The 19676-nt window shown below is 38.7% G+C and overlaps 2 gene segments (V, D, J or C); both read left to right on the plus strand.

The window, feature by feature from the left end:
- The first annotated feature begins 125 nt into the window (after positions 1–125).
- On the plus strand, positions 126–872 carry LOC125755650 (T cell receptor alpha variable 22-like). The segment is given in 2 exon segments: positions 126–287; positions 513–872. Coding segments are annotated over 2 exon segments (378 nt in total).
- A 7365-nt stretch (positions 873–8237) lies between these two features.
- Positions 8238–8934, plus strand: LOC125755637 (T cell receptor alpha variable 29/delta variable 5-like). The segment is given in 2 exon segments: positions 8238–8334; positions 8519–8934. Coding segments are annotated over 2 exon segments (468 nt in total).
- Positions 8935–19676: the final 10742 nt, after the last annotated feature.

Raw genomic sequence — 19676 nt, forward strand, 5'->3', positions numbered from 1 at the left:
CGCGCACACATGCAAACACCCTATAGTGTGTGGAAGGTGCACTAAGCCACAAGTAGGCGGGGCTTCCCACTACAAAGCTGAGTGACAGTGCTTAGGAGTGGCTGCTGCCAAATCTATGTCATGAAACTGGTGGATTACAGAAACAAGTTAGCTCCAAATTCAAGATATCATGAATACCAATATTTAAAGGGACTTGACATCAAGGAGTGTCCATACACAACAAGAGTAAAGAACCATGCAGACACAAATAAGAGTCTTGCTGCACCTCCTCTGGATACAGATTTGCTGTGAGTTAAGGGCATCCCAGAGGGAACCTGAAGAAATTTCACAACTGAATTTGGGAAGAAGCAAGGCAAGGAAGGGGAGGTGGCGGAAGAAAGAGGACACAAGTCTCTCGGGCTGTGACCTCTAACCATGAGGATGGAAGCTAGGGAAAAAAATTCTGCACTTGGAAACAGCTCGTCATTTTGCAGTGACCCTCACCTGTGCCTATTTTTTTTCTTTCTCAACAGGGATAAGAGTACAGATGAAGGTGGAACAGAGTCCTGGTGTCCTGATCCTCCAAGAGGGGAGAAATGCCTCTATGATGTGTAATTACTCTATTGCCGTTACCAGTGTGCAGTGGTTCCAACAAAACCATGAAGGACACCTCACGTCCTTGTTGTACATCGTTTCTGGAATGAAGCAAAAAGGAAGACTAAAATTCACAGTTGATACCAAGGAGCGTAACAGCCATCTGTATATCACAGACTCCCAGCCTGGGGACTCAGTCACTTATTTCTGTGCTGTGGAGGCACAATGCTCTCCAGACACCTGCAGCCTGTACATGAAACCATAGCTGAAGACCTAACCCAACCCACAGAGTGAGAATAGGGGCCCAATATGATCAGAATTGCATGTCCATTGTCTTTCATGTCTCTGCATGAATCATCATGAAATGATTCATGCAGAAAGCATTTCTAAATGCACTACAGCTCAACACTAAAGTGCAAACACATGCGTGGTTCATCCTGAGATCTCTGTGTCACTGGTGTTTCTAGGTAAATACTACAGATTGATCAACTCTCTCATATCTGATTCTCTTTAATGAACAGGAATGAGATGTCAACTTCAAGGTGGAGCAGAGCCTCCCTGCTTCATCTCTATGAGCAAGAAAGCACTAATCTCACTTATATCTCTTCTGCATCTTTCTAGCTTACATTGGTACAGACAGAACCCTTTTTCTAATATATTTAAATGGGGAACAGAAAGAGAAGAAAAAAAACAAAGGACCATGATTAGTATGAAGGATATGAAGAGTTTTCTACATCCCAGACCAGAGACTCAGCCACCTACCTCCATGCTGTGGAGGCACAGAGCCTCCCACCTGAAGCCAAAAGTGTGGCTGAAGTCCCCACACCCAGCAACATGAGAGAGATGTTCATATGCTTTCATTTGCTTCTAATGTGATGTGGAGAAGTGCACACTTAGTCAAAGTGATTCCACTTTCAAAAAACTTGGAAATGCTGATGAATATAATCTAGTGGCCATCTCTGTCCTAAACTAAACTGTGCCTAACATCCTAATCCCTAAATCAGGGAATAGTGAATTAGCAAATCCAGTCAGAAGATCCCTCAACCCTGTTTTAATGCTTCTATTAAATGGGTATTTTCATCCCAAAAGCTGTTTTCTTCCCACCCTATATTATGCTCATCTATTAAAGGAAATCATAAGAAGGTCAAACCTAAGACATAAGAAAGTGTCAAAGAAAGAGCAATACTATGCTCTGTAATCCCTCTTTTTTGTTCCAACTTCTTATAGTCATTTAATTGTTTGTTCTGTTCTATCTGTATAAGTAAATACTGTTATCAATAGTATCTTGACTTCCTTCTCTGTTATTATTTGGAAAGCCATTGGGAAAAAGCTAATTTCCAATGACAAGAGAATTCTATGTCATCTTGGGCGAGTGAGTCACCCTTTTTGTACCTCAGAATCCTCATCGAGGTGAGGACAGTGTTTCCCACTGCCATTACTCATACTTTCATACATTCAATCATTGAGTAAGCATTTATTGAATTCCTATGAGATCCTGGATAGGGAGCTTTTGAATAGATGAGAGTTCCTTCCCTCCGTTGAACATACAGTTTAGTGAGGAGCACATTTTTGTGTTCATAAAGTTCCTGTAAACTAAGAGAAGAACTGAATTGGAAAAGAAAAGGATATCATGAAAACAAATAGAAGTCAGTCAGAGAAAGCTTTCTGGAGTACATGATGCACCAGCCTGAAACCTAAAAGTTTAATAGGAGATCATCAGGCTGGAGGACAGAAGAGGGTGGGAGAAAAGCGCTTCAGGTCAAGGAAAAGTGTGGGCAGGGTGTGTGCATGTGTGAAGCAAGGCAGATCATGGCAAATTTAATATAATTTAATATATATTATATGTAATATAATATATAATATAATTTGCAAAGGATAAGACACTGCGCATGGGTGACTTTCATTCTATGAAGGACTTAAAATAAACCAGATCCTTGAAATGAGTTATCTATATATTATAAGACAGTAAGGTGAAGGATATAGGGAGTACTCAGCATGCCTACATACTCACAGAGCATGGACAGGGATAACTGCATTGAGGACTAATAAAAAGAATTTAGAAACTAATTAATGATTTAGATCCATTTCTTTCTGAAGCACCTGAGTGGCTCAGTAGTTGAGTATCTGCCTTTGGCTCAGAGCATGATTCTGGGGTCCTGGGATCAAGTCCTGTATCAGGCTCCCTGCATGGAGCCTGCTTGTCCCTCTGCCTGTGTCTCTGCCTTTCTCTGTGTGTCTCTCATGAATAAATAAATAAAATCTTAAAAAGAAACATTAATTTCCTAGGGACCCTGATTCCTTTTTAAGTGCAGAAAGTATTTCTAAATAAGCTGCATAGGATATGATAAATATGATACATAAACATGATACATTTTGACCTTTGAATAAACTGGAAATTGTCTTTTAAAGAAGATAAATAAAAAAATAAAAGAAGAGAAATATATGAGAGTGTTATCTTAAGAGAAAAAGATTTTCTGGTTCTTGCAGTATACCTGTAGTGGAATTATCTTCCAACTGTAAACTACTATAAAATTGGAAAACGTATGAAAGAAATGTTTTTGAGAAGTGCAGATAGTGAATGCTTGCAATCCTTGGGAGAAAGCAAGCTTGCAAGGGGACTCCCACGTGTACTCAGCATCTCTCTCCTGGGGGTGCTTTCTATACTTCAGCAAAATGACTTGGAGCCCCAGCAGACAGCAGGAGCCTTACTGAAAGGCAAAAACTGAGATCAGAATCAAGACTGTTAATATAACTGGGATCTGTGAGAAACCAGTATTGGAGAGAAATAAGCCTCATGTAATAGGACTGTGAAATCAGTAGAGGGGCTTTTCCGAGCCTACACATAAACTGTGCATGCACATAGAGAGACATTGGAAAGCCTGGCAGAAAACAGCGCTTGAGAGTCTAAAAGCTCCAACGAGATTTCAGAGGTTGTTCTATGCTGTGAAGACATTGGAGCTCTTGCCTTTGCAGAGTGAAGAGATCTTACTAAACATCTTAGACTTTTCATTGAGTGACCAGAACAAGGACTGAATGCTAGCAGTAAGGGCTGTGACCTAAAAAAAAAAATCTCCGAAGACATTTAAGTCAACCTCAACAGAATCTAAGTGATCTACTTGTAATTAAGTAAGTCAACATTTTTTTGAGGACACAAAATAATCCAGAGTTTCTGCACATTATTACACACATTATGTAACATACAATAAAAAAAAAACTACTAAAAATGTCATGAAGCCAGAACCAGGATCACATAATGAATATATGCAGACCCAGATTGATTCACAATTGGAGTCATGTATAAAGATTTCAAAATTAATGTGACTTCATCGTCCAGCACTTTCTCCAGTTGATGACTCTGTTGACCAAACATCACCGTCTATCTGACAATGGACCAATGAAGATAGCCACATGGGAAAGTAGTTTTCCTAGATTTCTCCATAAACCTCACCTTCAAGTCACACTTCTGCAGCTAGACATGTTTGGTTCTCGGATTGGCTGGTTAGAGATTCCTTCCCTGGCTATCCAAATACCCTTAGACCCTCACTTCCCCAGCTCACTTTACAACTGTGTAAAATCAATTCCTGTAGCTAGCACCTATCCCATAGCACTTATGGTAACTCTGCTTCACTGACTGTACCCTAACTGATATCCTAATTTAAATGAATAGAATGAGAATCTTTTTTGTTTTAGGAAATGTTTGTCCACATACCTTTGGAAGAAATGATAATCAGAAACCTAGTAAGTGTATGGTGAAAGAGAGTGGTCTAGTTTCATTCTTCTGCATGTGGATGTCCAATTTTCCCAGCACCATTTATTGAAGAGACTGTCTTTCTTCCAATGGATAGTCTTTCCTCCTTTATCGAATATTAGTTGACCATAAAGTTCAGGGTCCACTTCTGGATTCTCTATTCTGTTCCATTGATCTATGTGTCTGTTTTTGTGCCAGTACCACACTGTCTTGATGACCACAGCTTTGTAGTACAACCTGAAATCTGGCATTGTGATGCCCCCAGATATGGTTTTCTTTTTTAAAATTCCCCTGGCTAGGGATCCCTGGGTGGCGCAGCGGTTTGGCGCCTGCCTTTGGCCCAGGGCGCGATCCTGGAGACCCGGGATCAAATCCCACGTCGGGCTCCCGGCGCATGGAGCCTGCTTCTCCCTCTGCCTGTGTCTCTGCCTCTCTCTCTCTCTCTGTGACTATCATAAATAAATAAAAATTAAAAAATAATTAAAAAAATATTAAAAAAAATAAAGCTTAAAAAAATAAAATAAAATAAAATAAAATTCCCCTGGCTATTCGGGGTCTTTTCTGATTCCACACAAATCTTAAAATAATTTGTTCTAACTCTCTGAAGAAAGTCCATGGTATTTTGATAGGGATTGCATTAAACGTGTATATTGCCCTGGGTAACATTGACATTTTCACAATATTAATTCTGCCAATCCATGAGCATGGAATATTTTTCCATCTCTTTGTGTCTTCCTCAATTTCTTTCAGAAGTGTTCTATAGTTTTGAGGGTATGATCCTTTACATCTTTGGTTAGGTTTATTCCTAGGTATCTTCTGCTTTTGGGTGAAATTGTAAATGGGATTGACTCCTTAATTTCTCTTTTTTCAGTCTCATTGTTAGTGTATAGAAATGCCACTGACTTCTGGGCATTGATTTTGTATCCTGCCACACTGAGAAATCTCACAGAGGAAGACATAGACATGGCCAACATGCATATGAGAAAATGCTCTGCATCACTTGCCATCAGGGAAATACAAATCAAAACCACAATGAGATACCACCTCACACCAGCGAGAATGGGGCAAATTAACAAGGCAGGAAACAACAAATGTTGGAGAGGATGCGGAGAAAAGGGAACTCTCTTACACTGTTGGTGGGAATGTGAACTGGTGCAACCACTCTGGAAAACTGCGTGGAGGGTCCTCAAACAGTTAAAAATAGACCTGCCCTACGACCCAGCAATTGCACTGTTGGGGATTTACCCAAAGATACAAATGCAATGAAACACCTGGACACCTGCACCCCGATGTTTATAGCAGCAATGGCCACGATAGCCAAACTGTGGAAGGAGCCTCGGTGTCCAACAAAAGATGAATGGATAAAGAAGATGTGGTTTATGTATACAATGGAATATTACTCAGCTATTAGAAATGACAAATACCCACCATTTGCTTCAACGTGGATGGAACTGGAGGGTATTATGCTGAGTGAAGTAAGTCAGTCGGAGAAGGACAAACATTATGTTCTCATTCATTTGGGGAATATAAATAATAGTGAAAGGGAATATAAGGGAAGGGAGAAGAAATGTGTGGGAAATATCAGAAAGGGAGACAGAACGTAAAGACTGCTAACTCTGGGAAAGGAACTAGGGGTGGTAGAAGGGGAGGAGGGCGGGGGGTGGGAGTGAATGGGTGATGGGCACTGGGGGTTATTCTGTATGCTAGTAAATTGAACACCAATAAAAAATAAATTAAAAAAAAAGATTATATCCAGGGTTGCCTGAAAGTAATGCTCTAAATAAAAAAAAAAAAAAGAAAAGAAACCTAGTAAGTGTGTTTGCTAGAGCTACCATAACAAAATACCACAGACTAGGTGACTTAAACAAGGGAAATATATTTTCTCATAGATGTAGAGTCTAGAAATACAAAATTAAGGTGTTGATTAGTTTCTCCTGATGATTTGCCTTCTTACTGCACATGAATTACAAAGTAATTTGCCACAGATGTAAGACTGTCAGCTGTCAATAAGCCACTTTCACCCACATAAAAAAAATTGCTCCAAAAACAAAAAATCAACTTGTTTCACCCCTTCTCCCAAGCAAACCAATTTCCTACAAAGAGACATTATGATCCAACTCCAGTGATTCTGCATGGGGCTTGTGATTTGCAGTTCAATTTGTGCATTGTGTACTGTATGTTTTTGTTTATCAAAGTTGTGTGTGGGTGTGTGCATGCATGTGTGTGTGTGTGTGTGTGTGTGTGTGTGTGTAAGGGGAAGAGTATGTGCATTACAGTCCAGCAGTTCCCCTGGACCTGGAAAATCAGCCTTCATTGTCTGTCGTATGTGATTCCTCATTTGTATGTTACTGTCCTTTCTGACATCAACTCATAAACTTTTTATCATAAACATTTAACTCCAGCTCTAATGAACTGAATTTCCCAAGAACTCTTGGCTATAATTTCCCCATTTGCTTCTGAAATCTTATACCTTTCCCACATGGTCAATTTGTCAATCTTCCCTAATGTCTCAAAATCAAGCTAAATTTATTCTACCTTTCGCAATAGAACTAACTGATAACCATTGTGTTTTCCTCAGTAAGAACGCTTATGTATTGTGTCATGTTGTAAGAATGTAGCTACACATTAGTCTTTCAGTTTAGATCACCAGGTATTTAAGATTGAAGATCGTTCAGTAATCATGTTTGAAACCTTAAACCAAACACAATAGCAGGTACCTCATAGAATGAAATAAATGTTGATAAAATATATAAATATAGGAATGAATCAGAGAACATTCCTTCACTAGAAAGTTTGAATTAAACTTAAACGATATAATGTGAAACGTGGACAATTTATCAGATTATCCTAAATTGGAGAGTTAGTGTGACTTCCTGGAATGTTAGTTTCATTATTATTTAAATAAAAATTTTAAATGTTTCCTCCCATATAAAATATGCATTAGAAATTATTTTATGGGATGCCTGGGTGGCTCAGCAGTGGAGCATCTACTTTTGGCTCAGGGGTCCTGGGATCAAGTCCTGCATCGGGCTCCTCGCAGGGAGCCCGCTTCCCCTCTGCCTATGTCTCTGCCTCTCTCTCTCTGTGTCTCTCATGAATAAATAAATAAAATCTTTTAAAAATTATTTTATTTGGTGTTCTGTTTCCTCGCTCAAATTAATTCCAAAAAAATTATCTTGAGATTTATCCTTAGCTGGAATCATTAGTTGCCTACTGATTTAGCACTGAAAGCACAATGGATGCTTCTGGCCTCTTCCACTGTATTAAACTGGGGAGACATATACTAGAGATAGACCAAGAGTGAAGGCAAACAAACATGTTGCCTTTTGGCATCTTCCAGTGCCTTTCAAGTTTATGGCTTCATGCTATCTATAAACTTTATAGGATTATGTAATGTTTTCTCATTTGAGAGTACAGAATACACTAAACAATCACATCCAAGTTCTAAGAGAGACAATCCAATTTAGAGGGTGATGTAATGCATACAATAAGTTTTGTGATGTTGATTTGTGTTTTTTAAGGAAGTGTCCAGAATTTATATCAGATTTAACTGCCTTGTGGAATTTATTTATTCAGAGCAAATAGGGACACCTCTGAAGACCAGGTTAGAATGTAATTATATTAAAGACTAAGCTATCAAACTCCCTGTGTTCTAAATTTGTAACTATAGTAAAGACAACCTCATACCCTGTGTTCTCCCAAAACACCACCAGTCTCTTATTTTAACTTTTTATGGAGGAGGGATCAGAAATTTATTTTTAGGAAAGAGCAATGCATTTTCAGATTTCTACATGGACGAAAGGGGGCAGTGCTTCCTTTTATAAAGATAAATAGCTAAAAACAGGGCTGCTTATATGTGATATAGAAGGCTCTATGAAAGGAAATGATGACGTGCAGGAAGTTGAAGTTTGCTGTATGGTTGCTTGGGCAGAAGAGAAGACAACCTGAGTCCACAGGAAAAATGGACAAGCTCCTGGGGGCATCGCTGTTGATTCTATGGCTTCAGCCAGACTGTGAGTCCTGAGCAGGATGCCTGAAGATAGTAGAAAACCTCCAAGAGGAGAGGCCCACAGGGCTGGGAGATGGGATAATTGAGAAGTTTTGTGGGGGTTTTTTGTCTTGCGTTCTGGCTCATGGTGTTTTTCTGTGGGGACTTTAAAAATAACATTTAAAATCTGTTATTCTCTTTCCAAACAGGGGTCAATAGTCAACAGAAGAATGGTGACCAGCAGCAGATCAAACAAACTCCATCCTTGAATGTGCAAGAAGGAAAGATTTCTATTCTGAACTGTGACTACAATAGTAATATATTTGATTACTTCCCATGGTACAAAAAATATCCTGCTAAAAGTCCCAAATTCCTAATATCAATACGTTCAGTTGTGGATAAAAATGAAGATGGAAGATTCACAGTCTTCCTCAACAAAAGTGTCAAACGCCTTTCTCTGCACATCAAAGATTCACAGCCCAGAGACTCAGCCCTGTACCTCTGCGGAGCAAGTGCACAGTGCTCTCCAGGCACCTGCTGCCAATGCCTCAACCTGCAGCTGAGTCCTTGCCTCTTTGGGGTCTCTACTGGGAGGCACATACTTGCTTCCATTTATGCACAGTAGTAAGAGACAGTGTGCTTTTAATAGATGAGTAGGATGAGCTTTCGGGAAGACTAATTACATAGCAAGTCCTACAAATTAGTTAAGGATGTTCCTTGGGCTTTACGGTGTCAAAAAGTCTAATCATTCTCTTTTTTTCACTTTCAGAAAGAGGGTACTGGTTTAGCTAAAGCACCAATTTCTGGGTGATGCTTTGATCCCACTAGACCCTGGAATGAGGATAACCTGTGAAATACAGGTTAGAACTAGATGATACTACTTCCTTCTAGCCCAATGAGTATATGATTCCATGCACCTCAAACATTTACTGACTGCTGGTTTTATGCTTTTCCTTTATGTGATGGATAGAAGTAAATTAGTCAAGTTGAATTTCTATGAAACATTTCTTCCTCACACCTTGAATTCTCAGTCCCTTAAATGTAGAATTTCAAACTGAAAAGACAAAAGAGAAGCCAACTATCAGAAAGAAAAGAGAAATAGAATGACAGATAGATGCCATGGTTCTCTTGAGAAAACAGGAGACTACTTGTGTACATAATGTATGTGTAGTGTAGTGTGTGTGTGTGTGTGTGTGTGTGTAATATTTGCAAAGGAACATTCTCCTGATTTTTCTTTACCAAAAAAAACTAAAGGTATTTCCTGAAATGTCTTTCTAAGAATAAAACCCAAAGTGGTCCCTGAGTTAGGAAGCTATATTACACATGAGACAATTTTCATAATCATTCCATTTTGGATGGGCTCAGAGATTCCAGATCTCTGGAACCATAAGACATCTAACCATGGAGTCAATACAGAGCTCACCGGAGAACCTACCTACTCTTTTGTAATGCAGCATATCCTTATCTTCTCAAAGCCACCCGACAGGCTGTTCAGTTACATACCCATATGTCCTGCTATATCTGTAAGTGACTGTTACAATAATGGTACATAATTCTAAAACTCAGAGCCTTAAAATAGCAAATTTATTTTTAATAGATTTTTTCCTAATCTCTCCCTATTTCTCTTACTGCTCAGCTCCTCAAACGACTTTTCTACTCCTTTCTATGAGTTCAACTTTTTTAAGATTTCACATATAAATAATACTATGTGGTTCATTTAAATTTCAAAAAATATGGAAATAGGGATCATCAGTCTAGTTATTGTACATTCTTGTTCTTAAAACTACTTCTAACATCTTAAGTCAAAAGATCAAATACCTTTAATTATCTTCAGAAAGATTTAACATGATTTATAAAATTTTCAAACTTAGTTATAAAGTTCTGTTTCAATGGACATTTTTCACTCTGCTTGCCATTTATATTTACCCTATTTCACATCTATGTGTGATGGAGGCTATAATGTGGTAATATATTGATGTCTTCCCTACAGTCCTAAGACTACACAAAACATCATACCAAAAAGGGAATGCTATATACAATATCATTCTTATTATTTTTGTTCAAGATCTTTATACTACAACATTCATGTTTTTTCATTCCCACACTCATCCATCTATATGCTTTTCTTAGTTGATATACTTGAGAAATGACATTGATAAAGAGTTACTTTCTACCATTGACCTAGCCAGGAGAGTGTTACAATCATCTTGAACAAGTGATCAAATTCTTAGCATCTTATATCAGGACTTCATGTGTAATGCCAGGACAATAATTTCCAGCTACCATTGCTCTCAGATTTTATTTATTCAACATACATTTACTAAAAATAAATCATAAAGATTGAATTAAAATATAGCATATAGTTAATATTAAAATACATATATAGATAAATAATATGTGTTATAGAAAATAATATGTAATATTCCATCATGTTATATATATTTTCCCAGCCAGGCCCTACTGTTGTGGAATATACATATGTGATATGTGGAATATATATATGTGTATATGTATACATATATATGTGTGTACATATACACACAATATATTGTGATATAGTATGGTGGGAATCTGAGACTTGCTTTGGCCAATTTGGTATAGCAACTTGTGATGAAAGTAAAGGTTTAAAAGATGCTTTCATGTTTCATGTCTTCCTCCCCCGTGACTGCCATGGAAGTATGCCTGACCGAGGCTGCTGCTGAAGGATAAGGCAGGTGGAGAAGAGTTGAATAGTTTTAGTTATCGTAGACAAAGCCATTCGAGACCAGGTAATAGCCAGTTGATATTCAGACATAACAGTGAGCTCAGCCAAGCCCAGAAGTGTTCATCTGTGCCCAGTCTAAATTGTCAAATCATAAATCTATGAGTGAAATAATTTACTGCTACATTCTACATATATGTTACATGCTGGGGGAAAAAAACTAAGAGAAAGATACATATTATCTTCTCGTACTGAATTTATACTCTAAAATGAGTCAAGGACTAAGCTTAGGAAAGCAAAGGGTGATCTGAAGGCATATAAGAGTCCCACCTCTATCCAGCCTTAGTAGTGAGTCAAAGACAGTGTAGAGTCTGTGATGTGATGCCTAAGCTGAAACCTGAAGTTTAGGAAGAGTTAGGTTGAAGGACATAAGAGGTGGGGGAAGTGATCTTAAAAGTAGGAATAGCACACTAAGCACTACACAGCAAAGTAGCCATACTCTCAATTTTACAAATGAGAAATCATTATCTTTGTGAAGTTGCCAAATGTGTTCTCTATTTACCCAAGATTCTTCTAATAGTTTATTTATTTATTGGACACCTGATGTGTACCTCAGACTTGAATGCAGGAAATGCAACGAAAAAGCAATAGGCATTGTGTCTACTTTCAGGAAGCATGTAATATTGTCAAATGTATTACAAAAATAGTGTGACTATCACAGGAGGCAAGTAAAATAAAACCACCTAATGGAGGCATCTACATTAGGAACAGAATATAATGGAAAGCTACCTGGGAGACGTGATGTCTAAGTTAAGACTTATAAATGTATTTGTCAAAGAGGGAGTCAGACAAGAGTACTACAGAAAAAGAAAAATAGAATGTACAAAAGTACAAAGACAAAATTAGTTTAGAAGAATAGTGTTGAAGGAATTCAGACTGGCTGGAGCATACAACTCAAAACGGGCAACAGTAAATATAAAACTAAAGCGAGGGATCCCTGGGTGGCGCAGTGGTTTGGCGCCTGCCTTTGGCCCAGGGCGCGATCCTGGAGACCCGGGATCGAATCCCACGTCAGGCTCCCGGTGCATGGAGCCTGCTTCTCCCTCTGCTTATGTCTCTGCCCCTCTCTCTCTCTCTCTGTGACTATCATAAATAAATAAAAATTTAAAAAAAAATAAAATAAAATAAAACTAAAGCGATTAGCAGAAATCACTTTGTGAAAATAATTATAAGCCATTATAAGATGTCTGTATATTATCTTGAATGCATTAATGAGCACTAAAAGTGATCTGAATAAATGGTAAAATGAAATATTATACTGTTTAAAATATTTTGTTTTCATATATGCATATATATGTCCATATATAATTGTATATATATTTTCCATTGATTTTTCTTTTTCCTCTTAATGTTGGAGTAACTCTCTCTGTAACACGGTACATTGCTAGGCTCTTCTCTCTAGCAAGAAGAAAATGGATCTTAGATGTAAACTTAATAAAGAAAAAAATAATAATAAACTTAATAAAGAAAAGCCAAAATCCACATTTTAATCAACACTTCTCAGCCTGGCCACAGGGGAGCATTGCTTTAAAAGTATTCTAGCTATATAATTCTGTGGGAAGAGTAAAAGTGTTGTGATGTCTCTCTGATTGATTGTCCTCCAAAGTTGCAGTGTTCTGGAAACAGTTGCAATGGACCTCACTCTGAGCTCAAAGGTAATTGCTGCTGAGGAAGCCCATTGAGAAGCTGACCTGGCCCACTGGTTGTGCTGGGGGACCAAGGGATGGAGACCCTCCTGAAAATGCCTTTGTGCACTCTGTTGTGGTAGTTGGCCTATGAGTGCATGATTCAGTCTGAGAGAGGATTATAATGGTGACAGCACCCTGAGGGCAGGAACTGGGTCATCTTTCTGTCCTGGGAAGGATCTTTTTGAGAAGCAGACACAAGAGGAAGTGTGGGCCATGCTCTGTAATTATGTGGTGATGTTTATTTGAGTAAAGAAGGTGGGGAGAAAATCACCCTTCCTTTTGTGAGACTGAGATATCATGACGGTTTTCTGTGTTCTGATCAGGCATGAGAAGTGAAGAAGTGGAGCAGAGTCCCAAGTCCTTGGTCATCTGAGGGACAAGACTCAAATACTTACAATTCCTCGAAGACTTTATATTCCTTACACTGGTACAGGCAGAAGCATGGTGATGGTCCCATTTTCTTGATGATGTTACTGAAAAGTGGTGAAGAAAAGAATCCTAACAAAATAGGTGCCACATTGCATGGAAAAAAGCAGCAAAGCTCCCTGTACATCACAGCCTCCCCACCCAGCCATGCATATGATATGACTCACAGTCAAGAAAAAAGCAAATAGAGCATAACTCTGAGTCGGCTCAAGTTATTGAAATTAGCAGACAAATATTATAAAGTGGTAAATAAAAACATACAAGGAACTAAAAGAACATATATTCCAAAAATTGAATCAAAATATGTTCTTAATAAGTGAATGGAAATAAAATCTCAGCAGAGAAATGCAAACCACAAAAAAGGAAACAAATGGAAATCTTAGAATGGGGGAGTATAACAACTCAAAAATTCTTGGGATGAGCTCAACAGCAGATTAGAGGTGGCAAATGAAAGAACACCTGCATGAATAAAGAAATGAATATATTCACAAAATTGAATACTACTCAGCAACAAAAATAAATGACTGATTCATATTAATGCGAATGAATGTTTCAAACATTATCCTCTGTTACTTCATGTAAACAAAATTCCAGAAAAAAGCAAATGTAATTTATAGAGACAAAAATCAGTCGTTGCCAGGGAGTGAGGATGGAGGTAAGGCACTGAGTATAGTGGATCAGAAGGAAACTGATAGGATGATGAAAATAATCAATGCATTAATTGGAGTTGTGGTCAGATGAGTGTATACGTTTGCTGAAACACTCTAAATGTTACACTTGAAATGTGACATCTTACTTCATGTAACTTATATCCAACAATAAGGAAATTAAAATAAGGTGGATAAAAGCTGCTTAGGTTCTAGATCTCTCAACAACAGTAACAGTTCTTTCAACTCAGTAGTTAAGTAATTTTTCTGTTTTAATTTGTAATAAAACATGAAAGAAAGAGAAGCAGGGGACATCTGGGTGGTTCAGTGGTTGATCGTCTGCCTTTGGCTCGGGTCATGATCCTGGGGTCCTGGGATCGGGTCCCACTTCGGGCTCCCTGTAGGGAACCTGATTCTCCCTCTACCTCTTTCTGTGTCTCTCTCATGAACAAGATCCTTTTTTAAAAAAAATAATATTTGAAAGAAGAAAAGAAAGAAAGAAAGAAAGAAAGAAAGAAAGAAAGAAAGAAAGAAAGAAAGAAAGAAAGAAAAAAGAAAGAAAGAAAGAAAGAAAGAAGAAAGAAAGAGAAAGAAAGAAAGAAGAAAGAAAGAAGAAAGAAAAGAAAGAAAGAAAGAAAGAAAGAAAGAAAGAAAGAAAGAAAGAAAGAAGAAAGAAAGAAAGAAAGAAAGAAAGAAAAGCAGAAAGTGAAGGAAGATCACAAGTCTACCATTTACTAGCTCTGTGATCTTGAACGAGTTTCTGGGTCTGGGTCTGGGTCTCCCCTCTACAAAATAGGAGGGGCAGTGGGGGAGTAATAACCTTTCACAATGTTCACCCCTTCCACAAGGGAAGGATGAAGTAAGATTATGAGCTTGAAGTTCCTAGAACATGGTGTTCAGTAAATTTTACCTATTGTTTTTATGGGGCTTTTTATTTACTATTTTTATTGTTAACCAGAAGTGATCATTTCAAGTGAGTCTAGGTTCTTCAAATAAAATTGTGAGAGATTATCAACATGGCATGGTGGCTCCAAGATTTCTTGGTTTTAGTTGGCTGTGTGAGGGGCTAGGGGTGAGAATACAGAAAAAAAAAAAGATAACTTTTGCCTGATCCCACAGACTGGCTAGTGACATGGAATCATGGAAATAACATAGAAGTGATCTTCTGTTAGAGCTAGGCCCAGGGCAACTAACATTGAATGGAATGGAAATTTTCTTTTGTCTAATGAAATGTCATTACTTAGATCACAACCAGAAGCCCGAGATAATCATAAAAGAGAATGGACTTCAAAGCAAAGTGTTGAGAGATGTGAGGGAAACAAAACAGAAAAGAATGCACAGCTACCAGTATCCCATGAAATCCTGTGTGTAAAAGCATCTATCTATCCCTATACGAGGATATAGAGCCTTAGCTGCATTTCAATTTAAAATATCTTTTCTTTAGTTGGGAAAGAAAACACAGGGATTGTATTTTTTTTTTTGATGGAAGACTAAATCTGAGAATAAATTTGCATAGCCTCAAATTTCTGGAGAATAATGGAACAACATTTTCAGGAGGAAAGCAGCTATCCTAAACACATCAAAGGTCAACTTTGTCTATGCAAGTGTGAGCAGGATGTGTTCAGCAGGATGCTGACAACATTTCCCTACCAACTTGTTTTGCGACAGCTGCAGTGTCCATCTCCACCAATTCTAGGTGGAGCTTTACACAGAACTAAGTAAGACTGAATCCCAGGCTCAGGGCAGGAGATTATTTTCCTAGATAGAGATGCCAACATGACTCTTCTCAGCATATTACAGACTGGTGGCCCCTGTCTTCCTTGGCAGAGACAGCCACGGGTAGTGAAGCTGAGGAAAGTGTAGGATTGAGGGGAGATTATGGGAAAGGGGCAGAAGGGATGAATGATGGCTAATTATGACAAACACTCTTAGGAAAGAAAAAAAAAAGGAGAAAGGAATTAGATTTTTTACTCCTTTTGCCTTGACTGAAGATTTATCTCATGCCCTAGGAACTAACAGATCAGTTAGCAGATCAGACTTGTTATTTCTTCCATCTGCAGGATCTAGGATGTCCATAAAAGGCCATTCAATCTCAACCAACAGCATCTAGGCAGGAGGGCAAGATTGTGAAAGTGGACTGTTCATACGATGCCAGGGTTGTATATTAGGTTTTGTATTGGTACGAAAGGCCTCCCAGAGGGGAGATGATTTTCCTCATTTCCCAACACACACATACAGAAACCAGTGCAGCACAGGGTCAATAACTGTGAATTTCCAGATAGCAGTTAAAACCATCAGGCTCATCATATCACCATCACAGTTGGAAAACTGCAACATATTTCTCTTGTCTCAGAGAGGATCTTACAAAGAGCCTAGAACTCAACCCGAGGCAATTGTCTCTTCCCATATTCTCAGGGAAGCCTCAAACCTTACCCAGTCATTTGTTAGCAGCTGGTGGTTAAGGTGTGTAAAATAAGATCTAGATAAGATCTAGAAAGGAAGTTTTTGAATTATTCCAAGAAGCACTCCTTCACAGCTGGCTCAGGGACCACTCAGGACCATTTGCAAAAGTCATACTCTTCAGATACCATCATATTTCAATTTCTTCCCATAGATGTGTCATTTTATTAAAAGCAGCATGTGAAGGACAGTATTTTAAAATTGTACCCGATGTTTATAGCAGCAATGTCCACAATAGCCAAACTGTGGAAGGAGCCTCGGTGTCCATCGAAAGATGAATGGATAAAGAAGATGTGGTTTATGTATACAATGGAATATCCCTCAGCCATTAGAAACGACAAATACCCACCATTTGCTTCAAGGTGGATGGAACTGGAAGGTATTATGCTGAGTGAAATAAGTCAATCAGAGAAGGACAAACATTATATGGTCTCATTCATTTGGGGAATATAAAAAATAGTGAAAGGGAATAGAGGGGAAGGGAGAAGAAATGGGTAGGAAATATCAGAAAGGGAGACAGAACATGAAGACTCCTAACTCTGGGAAACGAACTAGGGGTGGTGAAAGGGGAGGTGGGCGGGGGGTGGGGGTGACTGGATGGCGGGCACTGAAGTGGGCACTTGACGGGATGAGCACTGGGTGTTATTCTGTATGTTGGCAAATAGAACACCAATAAAAAATAAATTTATTATTAAAAAAGAAATAAAATTATACTTGATTATTTTTACCTGCTCAACTCAATATTTTAAGGACAGATAATTCTTTTCGGGTTCCTGGACCCAATTTGAATGTGGGGGTGGGAGAGTCTTCCCACAACACCAAGCAATTCTCCCGGTACAAGCTGGGTGTCCTCCAATTCAACTCAGTTCTGACACTGCCTGTCTGGAGATAGATCCCACTGGTTGAGGGCTCAGTGTCACAAGACTGCTCCTCCTGCCCCACTTCAGATGCCAGTTGAAAACCCAAGTTGTTACTTGTACTTCTGACATACTGGCTACATATTGAAGGTTCCAACAACCCTCTCCAACTCAGGATGCCAATGACAAGCCTAGGCTATTAACTGTACTTCTGAACACCTTGCTATAAATAAGAGGCTCCCACAACACCTTCCTTAGACTTCTGATGCCAGTTGCAAGTCCAGTTGCTATCTGTACTTCTGATGAACTGGCTATAAATCAGAGGTTCTCCTGCTCCCTAGTCAGGTCCAATTAATTTACTAGAGTGGTTGGCAGAACTTAGAGAGATGTTTTATTTACTAGATTATTGGTTTATTATAAAAAGATGTAAGGAATTCAGGAACAGCCAGATGGGAGAGTTGCACTAGACAGGTTTATAGGGAAAGAGTGTAGAGCCATTCCATGTTCTCTGAGAGCACCACTCTCCCAGCACCTACCTGTGTTCACCAACCCAGAAAATTTCTGAACCTTGTCCTTTTGGGTTTTTAATGGAGGCTTCATTACTTAGTCATGATTGATTGAATCACTGGTCATTGGCAATTGATTCACCCTTCAGTGCTTCTCTTCTCCCTGGAAGGTGGGGAGTGGGTACTGGAAGTTACAATAGAATCACATGGTTGGTTCCCCAGCAAAAGCCCCCAACCTTAGGTTGCCTAAGGACTTTCCAAAAATCACATCATTAACATGAAAGACATCTTCACTGCTCTTATCACAGAAACTCCAAAGATTTTAGGAGCTCTGTGCCACAAATGGGGTTAATGACCTAACACATATTTCTTATTATAAATCATGGAAAACACTAGGCAAAAGTAAGTACACAAAATAGAAATTTATGTGCTGAGATGCCTAAATACTAACCAGAGAAAGGGAACCTCAGCTGAGATTATAGACAGAAGTATACCATACCATGTAGAAGATAACCTATTCTGGACCATATTTTCCTAACTCCTTGACCACAGTTCGCTCTAACCCTTGCCAACTGCAGCTTGGTTTACTATGGCCTTAGATTCTCATGCTCTGTGTAGCTGGGTTTGTTGATTGGAGTCCTTATAGTCACATGCCCATCACAGCTTTAATTAATCATGACAGAGAAAGGATGAATGTGATGAGGCACCACTGTAGATGCTGGAGTCTGAAGTTGATCTTGTAACCACCTGACTTGTTCATGGGAAACAAGAAATGAAACCGAGGTTTCTAAACCACAGTGTTTTTTTTTTTTTTTTAATTTAGATACCTACTTCCCAACTGTTTTGGTCAAGTCCACAGGATTAGTCATTCAATTCCAATGAGTCATTTTCCTTGCCTTGGGAATTCCCTAAAATTCCTCCTAGGAATCCTCTGCTGAGGATAATGAATGGACCCTACTTACTTTTTTGCAGGTCGGACACAGTGCCAAATCCTTAACCTCCTTTCTTCTTCTTTCTTCTTCTTCTCCTTCTTTCTTCTTCTTCTTCTTCTTCTTCTTCTTCTTCTTCTTCTTCTTCTTCTTCTTCTTCTTCTTCTTCTTCTTCTTTTAAGATTTTATTTATTTATTAGTGAGAGACACAGAGAGAGGCAGAGACACAGGCAGAGGGAGAAGCAGGCTCCATGCAGGAAGCCCAATGTGGGACCCTATCCCTGGACTCTGGGATCACATCCTGAGCCAAAGGCAAGCATTAAACCACTGAGCCACCCAGGCATCCCATTCTCCTTTCTTCTTAAACATGTGCCCCGAACTAAGGCTTTGACAAATTTTCAAAACCAAAAATTAAATACATAAAGTGTCAATTCTTCTGTGTTTGTCACCGATCGCTGGACAATTTGGACATTCCTCCCTTGAAATTGGATCTCTGTGTACTTAAAGTAAGATCACTGTGCTTGATCAATACTTACTCCCATTAGTTTAATCAGTCACTTGTTCACTCAGGGGGGAAAATTTAGATCCTATGTAAAACCCTTCAGTTGCTTCTAATTGCTTTAAGGGAAATGTCTATGTCCAAATTCCCTTGTTCCCTTGTAAAATTTTCCTCTCATAATCTTTGGATCAAGACCAAGGTGAATAATAATACAGATGATGTTCTTTGGATATTTATACTATCCATAAGCTCATCCTCAAGACCTATTTTTAAGATCCCAGAAAGAACCCATCTTTGCCAAAATAAACTACCATCACTTGATTCCTCAGCCTTGCAATGTTCCTTGGGATTTATTCTTGTTGGGTCCTGATTTACTTCCATTATTGTCAACCTAGCTGAAGTCACAGAATCAGCAACAATGCATTCTGGAACTTGCCTGTTCCCCTCTCAGGAAGATCCGATAAAGATTCCTGTTTCTATGAGATTGTTAAAAATAAAATAATTTCAAATAGGCTCAAAATACAACCAGCAGAAGGCAAAACAGTGCCATCTTTTTCTGACTGAATAGATGGGAGATATTTCAATTATGAACTG

Source organism: Canis lupus, chromosome 8 (assembly GCF_003254725.2).
Source record: "Canis lupus dingo isolate Sandy chromosome 8, ASM325472v2, whole genome shotgun sequence".
NCBI lineage: Eukaryota > Metazoa > Chordata > Mammalia > Carnivora > Canidae > Canis > Canis lupus.